Source organism: Rhinolophus sinicus, linkage group LG06 (assembly GCF_036562045.2).
Source record: "Rhinolophus sinicus isolate RSC01 linkage group LG06, ASM3656204v1, whole genome shotgun sequence".
Taxonomy (NCBI): Eukaryota; Metazoa; Chordata; class Mammalia; order Chiroptera; family Rhinolophidae; genus Rhinolophus; species Rhinolophus sinicus.
The window spans coordinates 155,372,760-155,387,155 of record NC_133756.1 but is presented as its reverse complement, the minus strand read 5'-3'; the positions used below and the strand labels follow the sequence as shown (position 1 = coordinate 155,387,155).

The 14,396-nt window shown below is 49.5% G+C and overlaps 1 protein-coding gene across 1 annotated transcript; it reads left to right on the top strand.

Moving 5' to 3' along the window:
• Nucleotides 1–2,863: 2,863 nt before the first annotated feature.
• SLC43A3 (solute carrier family 43 member 3) lies at nt 2,864–13,910 on the top strand (the record flags this gene model as incomplete). Its single annotated transcript, XM_074337088.1, is given in 7 exon segments — nt 2,864–2,932; nt 2,935–3,040; nt 3,414–3,464; nt 3,467–3,539; nt 11,879–11,925; nt 12,859–13,032; nt 13,261–13,910. Coding segments are annotated over 7 exon segments (633 nt in total), but the record flags the coding sequence as incomplete, so codon positions are not given.
• Nucleotides 13,911–14,396: the final 486 nt, after the last annotated feature.

Genomic DNA, 14,396 nt, shown 5'->3' with positions numbered 1-14,396 from the left:
CATCGTCCTCATCAGAGTGAGGCACGAGAGTGATCCGAATAGCATGCACCTCTGCTCCCTGCTGGACTGCAAACCAAATTAAACAGGAAGGGAACGGTTCAGAGAATGTTCTAACATCCTATCCCAACAGTTTCCATAAGACTGTGGCATTCCTAGAGGCAGTGCCTTCTGTAGTCATGGATGTGGGTATGGGCCGGGGGCACTGACAGCCAGGAGAGACATAACAAGCCAAGGGGGACAGATCCCTGAGACCTGTTCCGAGTCCTGAGCTCCGGTCAGTGCTGGATGCACAGACAGCCCGTGAGCTGGACCTTTCCAGGCTGCTCCTGAGCTTTACATTCTCAAATCTCTCTCTCTCTCTCTCTCTCTCTCTCTCTCTCTCTGCTTTGACTTTTTCTGTTCCTCCCTTGTTACTTCCACGCTCACTGATCCCCCTGGTACTCGGGAGACCAAAATGTAAGCCAGAGCAGGAGACAGGGCTTGAATTAATTTCAGTGTCTTTGTGTCTTGCAGTGAAATAGAAAATCTTGCTTGGCTTGCTGTATTTTCTTAGTTAACTTTAAAAGAAATTAGTTAATTTTTAAAGAAAAGGTTTATTTTCTCTCATGTCCAAATATACCATGTGAAGTCTTGGGCGTGTCAGCGCAGGGGCTTGGGAGTCGGGAAGACGTTGTCACTCCATGGCGTGGGCGCGTTTCTTTAAAGTTCCCTCTTTAAGCTGCCTCTCTCTGGCTCTGTCTACATACCTGGAAACTGGAGAACCCAGGACCATCCGCAGCCTGGCTACTGCCTACCATACCTGCAGCGACTTCATAAACCCACCTCATATTTCTTTTGTGAGAATTACTGTCATGAAGGTACTACAGCCCTCATTTCACAAGTGGGGCAGGCAAAGCGCCTACTCTGGGCTGTGTACCCAGTAAGCAGCTGGGCATAAGGACCAGAGTTGCCTGCACCCCGTGCCGTCAGCGGCTTGGGTAGTGTTGCTTTCTTTATCCTTTGTGTTTTAGTAGAGATCTGAGAAATACTTGCTGGTTCTGGCCTTGTACTGTCCTAACCTCTTATTTCTTCCTCATTAAAAAGAAGGGTGGGCTTGGAATAGCCTGGGTTCCCTGGGACCCTGGGGGTGGGGGGATCCAGGAGGCTGGTCATGGGAGTCTCCTGACTGCAGTGCACATGAAAGAAGCTCTCACCCTAATTCAGTTTGTGAGGAGGAAATGGCCACCCAGGCCAGGAGAATCAGCAGCTCACAAGCTCTGTCTGGGCCAGAATGACAGCAATACAGCTGGTTTGGCTGGCTATCTACGCTGATCACAGACTCCAATGGGCAATTATACATGTCTTTGATTAATAAAAAATGGGGCAATGAATGAATACTTAATCAATGCAGTCTGGCGGGGAGGCTCTTTCAGAACCGGGCTGGGGGTGAGGCAGGGAATAATCAAAGGGATCCTAGGAGGTGAAAAGGCAGGGCACCCCTCCAGGGGGTGGTTTTGAAAAGCTGTCCAGTCTGGGTCCTTCTGTCTCTATTCTGTGCTGGGGATTTACTGGCAGCTCTGGGAGCATTGGATCAGGAGAGAAGGTTGAGCTGGTAGACGAATGGGTAAAAATGTGTTCTGTGCCCACCCACATGGTCAAGGAAAAGCATAAGGAATAGGGGTGTGTCTGTGTGTTCTCTGTGTGTATGCCGTGAGTTTGTGATCGGTTGTGTTCTGTGGGTCTGCCTGTTCATGCAGTGGTATTAAAATTAACTGGATTGGGGAAGGAGGAGAGGCCAGGGAGCTGGGAAGCTGAAAGAGCATCAAGGCAGATGAAAAAGGCCACTGCTGGGATTAGAGGGGGAGACAAGAGAGAAGATCCCAGGGCTCCATCAAAAATGGCGTGAGAGACTGCGGGCCCAGGAGAAGGACGTGATGGCGAGTGGGAGGCGTTGGACCTCCCCCAACACTGCCCTGCTTGTCCTGGCCCTTCCAGCCTGGCTCGGGCTGGAGCAGGGCCTAGGAGGACGGGGAAGGGCGGCCACAGAGTGACTTGAATCCAAATTGCGCAAAGCACGAGGTCCAGACTGGAGAGCCTGGGAGGAGGCAGCGGTGGGTCGACAGGGATCGGCCGGCCATGGGCTGTGGGGGCCAGGGGGCCAGGGCCAGGGTGTAGGGGCCATGGATGGCCAGGTCCACTGACCCCTGGGGTGACTATGAGGGAGGGCAGGACCTTGTGCTGCAGGGGTGGGGCCTCTGGGAGCTTTCGGGCAAGTGGTGGTGAGGGGACATGGCGAGTCCTAGCTGAGGGTCAGGGAGGATTCTGTTGGAGTTCAGATATTTTGGGCATTAGACTGGTTCTCATTGTGCCTGACTAGCCAATAGGACCTTGGACAAGTTGACAAAACTCCCTGGAGCTTTTGCTTCCCTGTCAGCAAGAACGGAAGGTAACAAAACAAGTTTGCCAGATTGTTGTGGAGATTTGTAAGGACATATATAAAGTTCTGTCACTCCCTGTGCCTGCTTCAGATTTGCTGCTGTCATTATTTTCATGGACAGTCTCCAGAATTTGGGCTCAGTTCCTGCTTTGCGACCTACTGCCAGATGTGGTGGGATTGAAAGGCTTTTTGCAACTGTTTCTAACAGCTGGCTTCTCTCTCCAGCCCCCAAAGAACACTTTGTCCACTGGTGCCTTTTCCACAACCCCTGTACCAAGCAGCCTCTGCCATCTTTTACAGGATCCAGAGAATCGCTCACCGATGGGTTTTGCCCAAGCTGGAAATAGCCAGAACTAGAGAACTACATGAAGGGAAGGGCCTGCCAGGGGAACTTTCCAAGTGCTCCAGTGTCAGAACTTGCAGCTCCTGTGGCTAGCCATGGATTGACCCCTGCACGTGGCCACCCTGCTGACAGGGCTGCTGGAATGCCTTGGCTTTTCCAGAGCAAAGCTTTTCGGCTTTTCGGCTGGGCGTCCCTGGTGTTTGTCTTCAAAATAGAGCATTACTTTGAGGAGCTGTGTGAACCGAATGCTGGGCTGATGGGCAATGACACGGTGCAGGACGGTAAGGGAGTGATACCTTCTCTAGGAAGTTGAGTTTGGTTCCTAGCTGGTGGGAAGGGGTAGGAAGGCGTGCACCCCCAACCCACCCTGCCAGATGTTCTGTGGTGAAAGGAAGGGACTGTCAGCTTTCCCCATCTTCCCCTTTCAACCTAAGGGGTACCTGCAGAAGGGGTACCAACTTCTGAGGGATAATAAGGGGCACTCACATTTCAACTCACCTAAGGGAAAACTTTCTACCATGGGAACTGTCAGAGATGGAAGGGGCTGCCCTAGAGGGGAGCCAGGTTGGGTGCCCACCTGGCAGGAAGGCCAGGATGGACGGGAGCTTGGCCCATCCACCCTGGGCTCCTGAGGTCTTGCTTTCTCTCCTCTAGACTGCAAAGCCCAGGATGAGAGGTTCTCACTCATTTTCACCTTGGCATCTTTCACAACTTCATGACCTTCCCCACCGGCTACATCATTGGCTGTTTCAAGACTACCGTGGCCCACCTCATAGCCAAGTAAGCCCCAAATGGCCAGCGTGGGCACAGGTGGGCAGGAGGAATTCTGCTGGCAGCAGCCTCGCTTGAAGGGAGACCCAGGCCAGGTCCTGGCCCAGCAGCTCTGTTAGAAACAGCCCAGGATGCAGACCCACCTGCTTTCCACACCCCTGCTTCCTTTTCCTCACCTTACTTTGTTCCACATGAATGTGTGTTCAGTGTGATGCTAAATTGAGCAGGAGCCCAGACCTACTTCCTGTGAGGGCTGGTCTGGGGCCACGGCAACAAATTAGCTGTACCTAAAATTGCCAGTCTGCCTTCGCCCTGGGGATACCTGTTTGCATCTCCTACAAGGCCTCACACCCGGGGGCTCAGGCTTAATCCTCCTCCTGCTCACCCTCCATCTCTCCCCAGAGGCTTAGCTGGTAAGTTCTCCTAGGCATCTGCAGTGGTGAATTTCAGGTCCCTTCTGACTGGAAGGGAGATATGGGGGTTTCCCCATGCAGATGAGTTAGGGAGGGTCAGGGACTTGATCTCCAGCACAGAGGCGGCCACTGCAACTGGCCGCATGGCCTGCTATTCCCATCCTGCTGGGGGCTGTTAGGACCTGAAGCAAACACCTCCTGGCAGGCTCGTGAGAGGTTAGTTGTCAAATGGAGGGAATGGAGGGCCAGCTGGGCCAGAAAATAACCAGAGGAAAGCAAGTGCCTTGCTCTTTAAGCATTTGGGTGCATAATGACTTTATCTCAGCTGCAGGGTCTTTGGCTCCCTGTCTCTTCCACTTCCCTCTCCTTCCTTTGCCCCTTCCTCTTTTCCAGCCTCAGCATGTTTAGAAAAACAAAGTCTTCCTTCCTGTATTTCTCCTTCACTTTCACACAGAACATTTCACTTCTGACACTCTGGTCACCCAATATGTGGGATTTCCCCACACCCAGCAATTCTGTGACACCAGCTGGGTGGCCTACACTTTAACTCAATTCTGACATTCTCTGCTTGGAGACAGCATTCGATCTCACAGGGAAGGGCTCAGTCCCATGAGACCGCCCATTTCAGCTATCTCAGGTGGAAGGTCTCCCATGGGGGGGAGGGGAAAATTTCCCTCTTTCCACTCTTAGTTCTTTTGGCTGATCTAATAGTCAAATTGACATAAAGCAGATTAACCGGAGAAAATAACCAAATTTAATTACATATGTATGTATAGGGGTTCCGAAGGAATATGGGGCCTGACAAATTGGGCCCTTGAGACTCATCTGCCATCTTGAGCTAAGGAGAAAGGGTGTGGGAGTAATGGTTTAAGGAAGGCAATTCCCAATGGAGATGGAAAAGCAAATGTTTGGTGCACAAATGTTTGCTGGGCCATCGTTAGCAATGGGACACCGAGCGGACTCTGAGCAAACAGCTGTGCTAGGTTCCTCCCTCTCACACACTAGCTCAGACTAAACTATAGTTATCGTTGGTGTTCGCTCCCTTCCTGCATCAGGGGCTCTCAATTTTTTTTAGGCAGTTAGGGCAAAAGCCAAAGTTTCTTCTCGAGTCTTTTCTTTCTTAAAAATAACCAGCTTCAAATAATCACTATCCCAAAGAGGCACATTTGGGGTGGCAAACTCTACTCCCCTTCACCAGGTTACCCACAACTTCTGTCTGACTTGGCTACAAGTCACAGGATCCCATGACTTCTTCCCCCTTGGATTTGAATATTTGCTCCAGCAGCTCACAGAACTCAGGGAAACACTTACTCATATTAGTTTATAAAGCACACGGTAAAGGGTACAGAGAGACAGCCAGGTGAAGAGATACCTATTGGCCATTCTCATAAAACATCCAAGAAGAGGAAGCACAATTTCTTTACAGAAAGCTGGGAGGGTCCCAAGCACAGGAGCTTCTGTCCCTGTGGGACTGGGGTGTGTCACCCTCCTGGTATGTAGGTGTGTTCAGCCTGGAAGGTCTGAACCCCGTACTATCGGAACTCTATGGAGGCTTCCTCAAATAGGCATGATCAATTATTAACTCCTTTTCCAGGCCCTCTCCCCTCTCCAGACAAGTGTGTGGGGACAGGGCTGACAGTTCCAAGCTTCAAATCATGGCTTAGTCTTTCTGGTGACCGGCCCCATTCAGGAGCCCACTCAGAGTTGCTTCATCAGAACAAAATATCCTTTAATGCTCTTATCACTGGGAATTTACAAGGGTTTTGAGAGGCTTGTGTCAGGGGCTGGAGACAAAGATTAAATACATGTTTTTTATTATAAAATCATTATATCACAGTCTACCTCCTAGTGTTGGAGCATGGCTCCCTTATAGCAAAGCAATCATAAAGTTCAAAAAATATTTGAATTACATATTATGGATCCCTTTCAGTCATTAATAACTATCCAGTCCATCATCATATCATATGAAAATGTATCCCAGGGCCGCTCAGGTTTACAGGCTTCTTTTCCATCTTGTCCAGTTCCGAAAGCAGGAGTGGTGTCAGCAAAATATGGCTTCACCTTGGTAGGTATCTGGTATAATTGAGCCAAGAGACGATATCGTGTCCTGCTCTGAGCCTCTTTTGAGGTGTTAATGTAATATTGGATTTCCCTCATTACATAACCCATTTATCCATCCCCCTTACCTTCTGTTACCATTTTTCCTCTCTCCATGTGTCCCCAAACACTTGCACCTGGGGAAGGGACAGTGGGTTCAGTCTGGACCGCAGGCAACAGTACCAGTCTAGCCAGCACCTGCCCCTCAGTCCACTTCTGTTCAGATGGGGTGAGGTCACACGGGGGCAGAACTAGTGGGCTGTCTAGCACCAGGCAACCTAGCTGCTTCCACTGTTAGCCCCAATTTTGTCAGATGAGAGGAAGGCACATCCTGCCCCATCCGGCCCTTAGGAATCATAACATAAAGGTTAGAAACAGTGACCGTTTCTCACTTAGGAATCATCCCTGTTTCCATTCCTTGTAGATACAGCCCTGGTCCTGTGACCACTGTGTTGGTAGGGAATGAAAAAAAAAAAGTTGAGGTGCTGTGGGTCCCTACCCCCTCTGCCCCGGGAAAGTAGAGACATCTGTCCAGTGGGACACTCCTTTAGGCCCCCTCATGTTGAGTGTGAGCACACACTTGTGAAGGCGTGTCAGCCAGCCCTTCATGCCCTCATCTCCCTCCGTTGCCAACGACCAGTGTTTCAATTGCTTGATTGAGTTCTCTATCAAACAGGTACCCCGAGGAGAATATCTCTGTCCCGGGTTGGCTAGTATGGGCTCTAAAGGGTGTTCCTGGGTCTGAAGAAATGATGGGCAGCCATCCAAACTGGTACAGCACGGGTTCTGTACTCGAGCGTGTGCATCTGCCCCGGCAAGCCACGCCCAGTCCAGAGTTCGTGTCTATTCCATTTGTAGCTGCCCAGGGCTTCCAGCATCAGTCTCTCTTGCCGGCTCTGTTCAGGGCCTTCTCCCCAGGGAAGCTGCCACATGGCCATCTGCCGTCTCTGTCTCTTTTGCTGGCAGGTAGAACAGCTCTTACTGGCCTTTTGTGCCTCAGAGGACGTGGGAGGACTATGTATAGATCCAGCCCATCTCGGCACTGCAGCACCCCCATCTCCACTCAGTTCACAGACCCAGGTGGCCACCTTAAGTGAGCACATAGAGGCATCTGCTTGTGGATCTCAAGCATTATCTGAACGTGGAGAGGGGTTTTTCTAACCGTCATCGGCATGTCCTACTGTGATGCAGCCCTCAAGTGCCATCGCCATTTCCACAGGGCTACACCCCATCCAGGCATCCCTTTCACAGACCAGGTATCCGTTGCCCTCTGCCTGACCACACACGGCCAGGTCATTGGCCACTGCTCAGGAGTCAGTAAAAACCCAAACATAGGGGCTTTTCCCATTGTTCAGTTCTTCCATCTCTGCTAGGAAACTAGCCTGCAGCTCAGCTCACTGAGCTGCTCTGTTTTCACCTCCTTGGATCTGAAAGGGGGCCTTCCCGACAGGATACCGTCCATTCAGCGTGGAACTGCCGCCCACAGCCAAGCAGCTCTTTGTTGGTCAGTGAAGAGTCCTTTATAGGGCACTGTCCAAGTGACAGGCGAATCTGGCGGCTCCTCACACCGTCCCACAGTCAGTCCTTGGGGCAAAGAGGCTGCTTTGTCCTCCTCCTCGCATTCCCCAGGCAGCGGGAGCCTGTATCAACCGTTTCCGTGTAATTAGGGAACTCTTCTGAGCACCGCGCTAGAGCGTTTCTCCATCATCATCCGAGACATTATGGGCATTTCACATCTTAAGATCATTTTATGCCCTTCAGTCACTGGTGAAGCTTCAATTACTATCTGATAACAAGATAATAAATGCCCCTCAGATGGAAATTCTCTAGTTCAAAGTCCGGTAGTCATCGTTGAGAGGTGCCCACAGGCTTTTGCCATGGCCCCAGTCTAGGCTGCCTGTGAGCTACGGCATAGAATGTGTCCCCACCAGCATTCCCGCTTCCAGTGCACGCTGGGTTCCCGTTTAGCATGTCCAGGGATGTGGCTTGAAGAGCAGGCTTACATACCTTCTGGTTTACAATACTAGGTAGGGGAACCATGTCCGTCCCCACAACACAGTCAGGTCAAAGAGACACAAGCACTTCCCACAAATGCTGTTCAAATATACCAAGTCTCTTACAAACTTATTCCTTCAACCTCAATTCCTTCCATTCCTAACGGGAGTCTCCATTAGGATGTTATCAACAAGTTTGGGGTTTATAGTACGAGGTAAAAGAACTGTTCCCCAAGGTGACATATTAGCCATTCTCACAAAACAGGTAAAGGAAACGCAGTTTCTTTACATAAAGCCTGTTTAAACATCCCAACTTTTGCAGTCTTATCACCCTTACAGCTTCAGGTTCTCTCATGAAAGCCGTCGCCCACCTCAGGCCTTCACTGGTGGGTTCTGGTATCATGGTATGTGAGGCTCCTACTTCAAGGAATCCTGAAACTTCTCTTTGTCACTTCCTGACCAATATTTACCCACTCTTGTGCAAAAGGGTTTGGGTCCCCAGTGAGGGACCAAGAGACTCTGTCCCTTTTGTCAATCTTTAACTTGATTAATCTGCCACAAGCCATCGCTGGTCCGGCTTCTTCTTGCAATCTCTATTTCCTGGCTTTAATTGTTTTTCTAAACAGGGGTAAATAGACTGGACTTGTTTGGGGACACTTTAAGGCTGGGGGACCAGCAGGGGCTCCCCTTGACCCACCCAACCTTCGGCAGTGCTGTATCGAAACCTTTGTTTTAAGGCCTGTGGCGCTAGCACGGTGAGCAAGTCTTCATACCAGGAAGTTTCTTAGCTGCTGATGAGATCGGAAGTGGCATGACGACCAGTACAGGAACGCCCATTCGGGCCCAGCCCTGAAGGCCAGCGCTTTGAAGGCACTTCCCAAGCAATGGGGACTGTGCAGCAAGCAGTTGGGGTAGAAGCCAAACAGCCAAATTCTGCTGTCAGGAAGGGTGTCAGGGTCTGGCTGATGAAAAATGGCAAACACATCACAGCCTTTGCACTCAGTGATGGGTGTTTGAATTTCATGGAGGAAAATGATGCAGTTCTGATTGTTAGATTCCATCGCAAAGGTCGTGCTGTTGGTGACATTCCCGGAGTCCGCTTTCAAGTTGTCAAAGTCACCAGTGTCTCTCGTTGGCCTTATTCAAAGGCAAGAAGGAAAGGCCACAATCCTAAGTTTTGATGGTGAAAACATGGTACTGTTTGCTGTCTTCACCTTATTCCTTTACAACCATTTAAAAATGTCTACCCTGCTAAGACCAATCCCTCGTTTCTTTCCATTCTCTTGTTAACGAACCTAATATATGTTTATCAGCATCCGTAAGACTCATGAGGGGAAGCTGAGACAGCAAATTCAATAAGGCTTTTTGACCTGATTTTTGGTTTTGCAGCAATAAGGTTCTGTGGGGTGCCCACGTGAAAGGGGCCCCCTTAGCCACAGGGTTTATTACACCGTGGTCTGGGTAATGGCCATACTCAGCGATGACTGTCCTGGTCATCAGGAAAGCCAGTCCCACGTGGCTGGCACACAAAGTGTATCAGCTGCTTCGTCTGGGGTGCTCCACTTGCCATTGATAGGGGGACACAGACCCTATACTGGTTTTTATCCAGTCCACCAGGCTGGCCATTCCCTCAGGAACCACCTCCTGTGTGTCTGGATCACACACAGCCATCTGTGATTTTTCCATCGTGAGCTGTGGGTCCAAACATGCTCCTCCACTCTGCCACATGCAAAGCCAAAGACACAGCCCCAAGTTAACGACTCACGGTCCATTTCAGGAGAGGTTCCTCAGGAAGCTGATAAGGCCGATCCACAAAATGAAACAATTCCTTCACACGATGCCCCCTGGTTTCAATGGTATCTTGGTTTTGCTCTCCTCTCACACTAACTGCCTTCTTGGGGAGCAGAGGTCATAGAGGTACTTTCTGTTGTCCCTGCATAATTTTTCCCGTGGCACATTGGCTTTGAGGCCGGTGGCTAAAGCTCAGATTGACCTGAATCTGAACTTGGTCCAGCATCAAGGTCTGACCCAGCACTCTTTTAATTTCATTTTAGCGATGACAGGTAGCTATGGCCAAGAGATCATCTAGTTCACATTTTTTTTGTTAGTTTGCATTTTCTTATGCATCTAGTGAACCAACTCCCCAAGGGGTAGATCCACCTCTAAATTCTGTTGGTAACTTTTACCTGTAGTGACTAACAGAGGCACAGTGGCTGCTCACACTATGATGGACCACATGGCCCCCCAGGAATCAGGGATTCTTTATCCCACACCTCTCCATCCCTTTTCTTCCCAAACCACAGGCTTCCATGAGCCAGGGCTGTTGTAGCAAATCCTACCTCACTGACACCAACTCTATTGAAAAACCTACACGTCTCCTGCGTCTTTCTCCTTTCCTTTCTCCCATAGGACACTTTACTTCTCACACGGCTGGTCACCAAATGTGTGTGGGGGTTTCCTACACTGTGCAACTTTGTGACACCAGCTGGGTGTCCTCCAATTTAGCTCAATTCTGACATTCTCTACCTGGAGAGAGGGTCAGATCTCACAGGAAAGGGCTCAGTCCCACGAGACGGCCCCCGCCCCACTTTAGATGCCAACCACAAGTGGTAGGTACCCACAAGTTCTGTCTGATTTAGCTACAAATTGGAGGTTCCTGGACCCCCTCCCCCCACACCCATTTGTGTTTGATTATTTGCTAGAACAGTTCACAGAACTCAGGGAAGCACTTATGCTTACTAGTTCATTAAAGGACATGATGAAGAATACAGATAGACAGCCAGATGAAGAGATGTGTAGGAAAAGGTCTGGGCGGGTCCCGAGCACAGGATCTTCTGTCCCTGTGGAATTGGGGTGTGTCACCCTCCTGGTATGTAGGTGTGTTCAGCCTGGAAGGTCTGAACCCCATGTATTCGGGACTCTATGGAGGCTTCCTCACGTGGGCAAGATCAATTATTAACTCCTTTTCCAGGCCCTCTCCCCTCTCCAGACAAGTGTGTGTGGGGACAGCGCTGACAGTTCCAAGCTTCGAATCATGGCTTAGTCTTTCTGGTGACCGGCTGCATTCAGGAGCCCACTCAGAGTTGCTTCATCAGAACAAAATATCCTCTAATGCTCTTATCACTGGGAATTTACAGGGTTTTAGGAGGCCTGTGTCAGGGCTGGGGACAGAGATTAAATACATATTTTTTATTACAAATCACAATATTACACTAAAGTACTGCTTTTATTACCCCACGCCTTACAAGACTCCCAAATTGCTAAACAGTCCCGATAACCTTGGGGTTGTGGTCCTGAAATTGTAGCTCCCTGTAATTTTAAGCTTAGGGTCTAGATCAGGCCAATGATTTCCTTCTAGATTCATCCAGAAAAGGTTATTGAGGCACAGAGAGGGGCAATGCCTTGCCCAAGGTCACACAGCAAAAAGGATTTAGGATTCAAGGTTTTATTTTATTTTATTTTATTGGGGAAGGGGAACAGGACTTTATTGGGGGAAGTGCGTATTTCCAGGACTTTTTCCAAGTCAAGTTGTTGTCCTTTTCCATCTTAGTTGCAGGGGGCGCAGCCCACCCTCCCTTGAGGGAGTCAAGGAGTTAAACTGGCAAGCTTGTGGTTGAGAGCCCACTGGCCCATGTGGGAATCGAACCGGCAGCCTTTGGAGTTAGGAGCATGGAGCTCTAACCACCTGAGCCACCAGGCCAGCCACAGAACTCAAGGGTTTGATTCATAGACCAGACACTAACCCTTTTCTCGAAGGGATTGACCTATTGGGACTTCAACCACTCTGTCCCTTAAGGTTTCTCTTTTCTTGACAACATTCTCCATCTCCCATTGTGTATTTCAGATTTTTCTACACTAGTGCCAGGCTCATCATAGCCTCCATCTCTGCAGGTGAGTGCTGTCAGCTGGGTGGGAGGGACACCTAGAGCTCAGGGGCCCCTGGTGGGTAGCGCAAGTGCAGAAGGTGATGTCAGGACACACTGACCTCCACAGTTATTTGGAGATCCACAGACCTTGAGCTTGAGGGAATGCTTGAAAGAGTTACTGCTGGTCTGTGAAAACAGTTTAGTCTACTGTGAAATGTGAAACATAAGGACAATAGAGGGATTGCTTCTGAGAGTAAAATTTATTCAAAAGATCACATCCAGGGGCCGGCCTGGTGGCTCAGGCGGTTAGAGCTCCATGCTCTTAACTCCAACCAAAGGCTGCCGGTTCAATTCCCACATGGGCCAGTGGGCTCTCAAACACAAGGTTGCCAGTTTAATTCCTCGAGTCCCGCAAGGGATGGTGGGCTCTACCCCTGCAACTAAGATTGAACACAGCACCTTGAGCTAAGCTGCCTCCCAGATGGCTCAGTTGGTTGGAGCGCATCCTCTCAACCACAGGGTTGTCTGGTTCGACTCCCGCAAGGGATGGTGGGCTGTGCCCCCTGCAACTAGTAACGGCAACTGGACCGGGAGCTGAGCTGCGCCCTCCACAAGTAAGACTGAAAGGAAAACAACTTGACTTACGGGAAAAAAAAAAGTCCTGGGAGTACACACGGTTCCCCCCCCAAAAAAGTCCTGTTCCTCTTCCCCAATAAAAAAAATCTTAAAAAAAATTTTTTAAAAAAGATCACATCCTTCCTCTTCTATGTGCTCAAATGTTCTCTCTTTTAAAAATGAAATGGTAAAGGGAATGACAGTGGTTTTTGAAAATATCTTAACTTAGCAGGGCAAAAGTTGACCACCCTACTGTAGTGAAAAGTTTTCTTTTCAAATTTCACTGGTCTATAAATGTATCAAATTCCCAAAGTCTGGGGAATTCCAATCCTTTCCCCAACAGAGATCCCAGGACCAGGGACGCGGCCGGAAACTCGCTCTTTCTGGAGCCATGTTCTCTCTCAGCGCCTTGCCTGGCACCCGGTATGGCTGTCTGTGATACAGCTATGGCACTACCTCTTCATTGGCACCCTCAACTCTCTGCTGATCAACCTGGCCGTTGGGGACAGGGTGCTAGGTATGTGGCAGGTCAGGGAGGCAGCCCATCTGCACATCCCAGCTGGGGACTTGGACCCTCGAGGGTGCAGGGTGCTAAGCTCAGCAGGGCCGTGTGCTGCAGAGGAAAGTCTGAGCAGGGGTGTGGAGAGGAGGGTCAGACAGGCACGGGCAGGTGGGAGAGGCCTGTCCTGTAAGGCAATCCTGGAAATGTCTTACTCTCCATCCCACCCCTCTCTGTCCTCTGCAGTCAGCAGCTACACAAACGCCGTTGCCATTACTCAGTTTTTTGGAGTGCTGTGTGCCCCCTGGAATGGCCTGCTCATGGACTGTCTTAAACAGAAGTACCAGAAGGAGGCATGAAAGATGGGTGAGACCAAGGCTTCAGAGGATCAGGGAAGCAGGATGGGAGAGATCTTCATTTGCCTCCATGCCCATCTTCTCTTTTGTTCTTAATCCTTTTCTACTTGTATCCATCCATCCATCCATCCATCCATCCATCCATCCATCCATCCATCCATCCAACCATCCAACCATCCACTAGTCACTGAGTGCCAATTATGTGCCAGCCATAGTTCCAGATTCAACAATGGGCAAGGCAGTTATATCCTTGTTCTCAAGCTGTTCTCAGTCTAGAGAGTGGAGTAAGTATGTGAAGTAAACCCAGAGGGGCTATGGGGACACGAAGAAGAAGAGCATATAACCTGTTCCGAAAGAGGATGGGATTGGTGTCCAGGAAGGCTTCCTGGAGGAAGTGACATCTAACCTGAGCCCTAAAGAGTGAGTAAGAAGTGAGGAGATTAAGAGAAGGGCCTAGGAGAGTGGCCCAGGAATACAATGGGGTCAAGCCAGTGAAGGGGAGAGCGAAACATTGAGGAATCTGGGGCATTCCAGACGGCTAGCCAGAGCACAGAGCCCTGGGGGCGTGGTGGTGGGGTGGAGGGTCGGAGAGAGAGAAGTACCGTGTTTCCCTGAAAATGAGACCTAGCTGGATAATCAGCTGTACTGCGTCTTTTGGAGCAAAAATTAGTATAAGACCCTGTCTTATTTTACTATAATATAAGGCCAGGTCTATAATATAATATAATATAATATAATATAATATAATATAATATAATATAATATAATATAATATAATATAATATAATATAATATAATATAATACAATATAATAATGTAATATATAATACTGAGTCTTATATTAATTTTTGCTCCAAAAGACGCATTAGAGCTGATTGTTTGGTTAGGTCTTATTTTCGGGACACAGGGTAGGAAGGGGCAGGCAGCGTGCCGTGCCGAGGAGCTTGCTCATACATGACCCTTGAATGTGTGGAGGAATCCAGCAGCGCTGAGGTATTTTAACCTGAGGGCGTCTGGGGTCGGTAG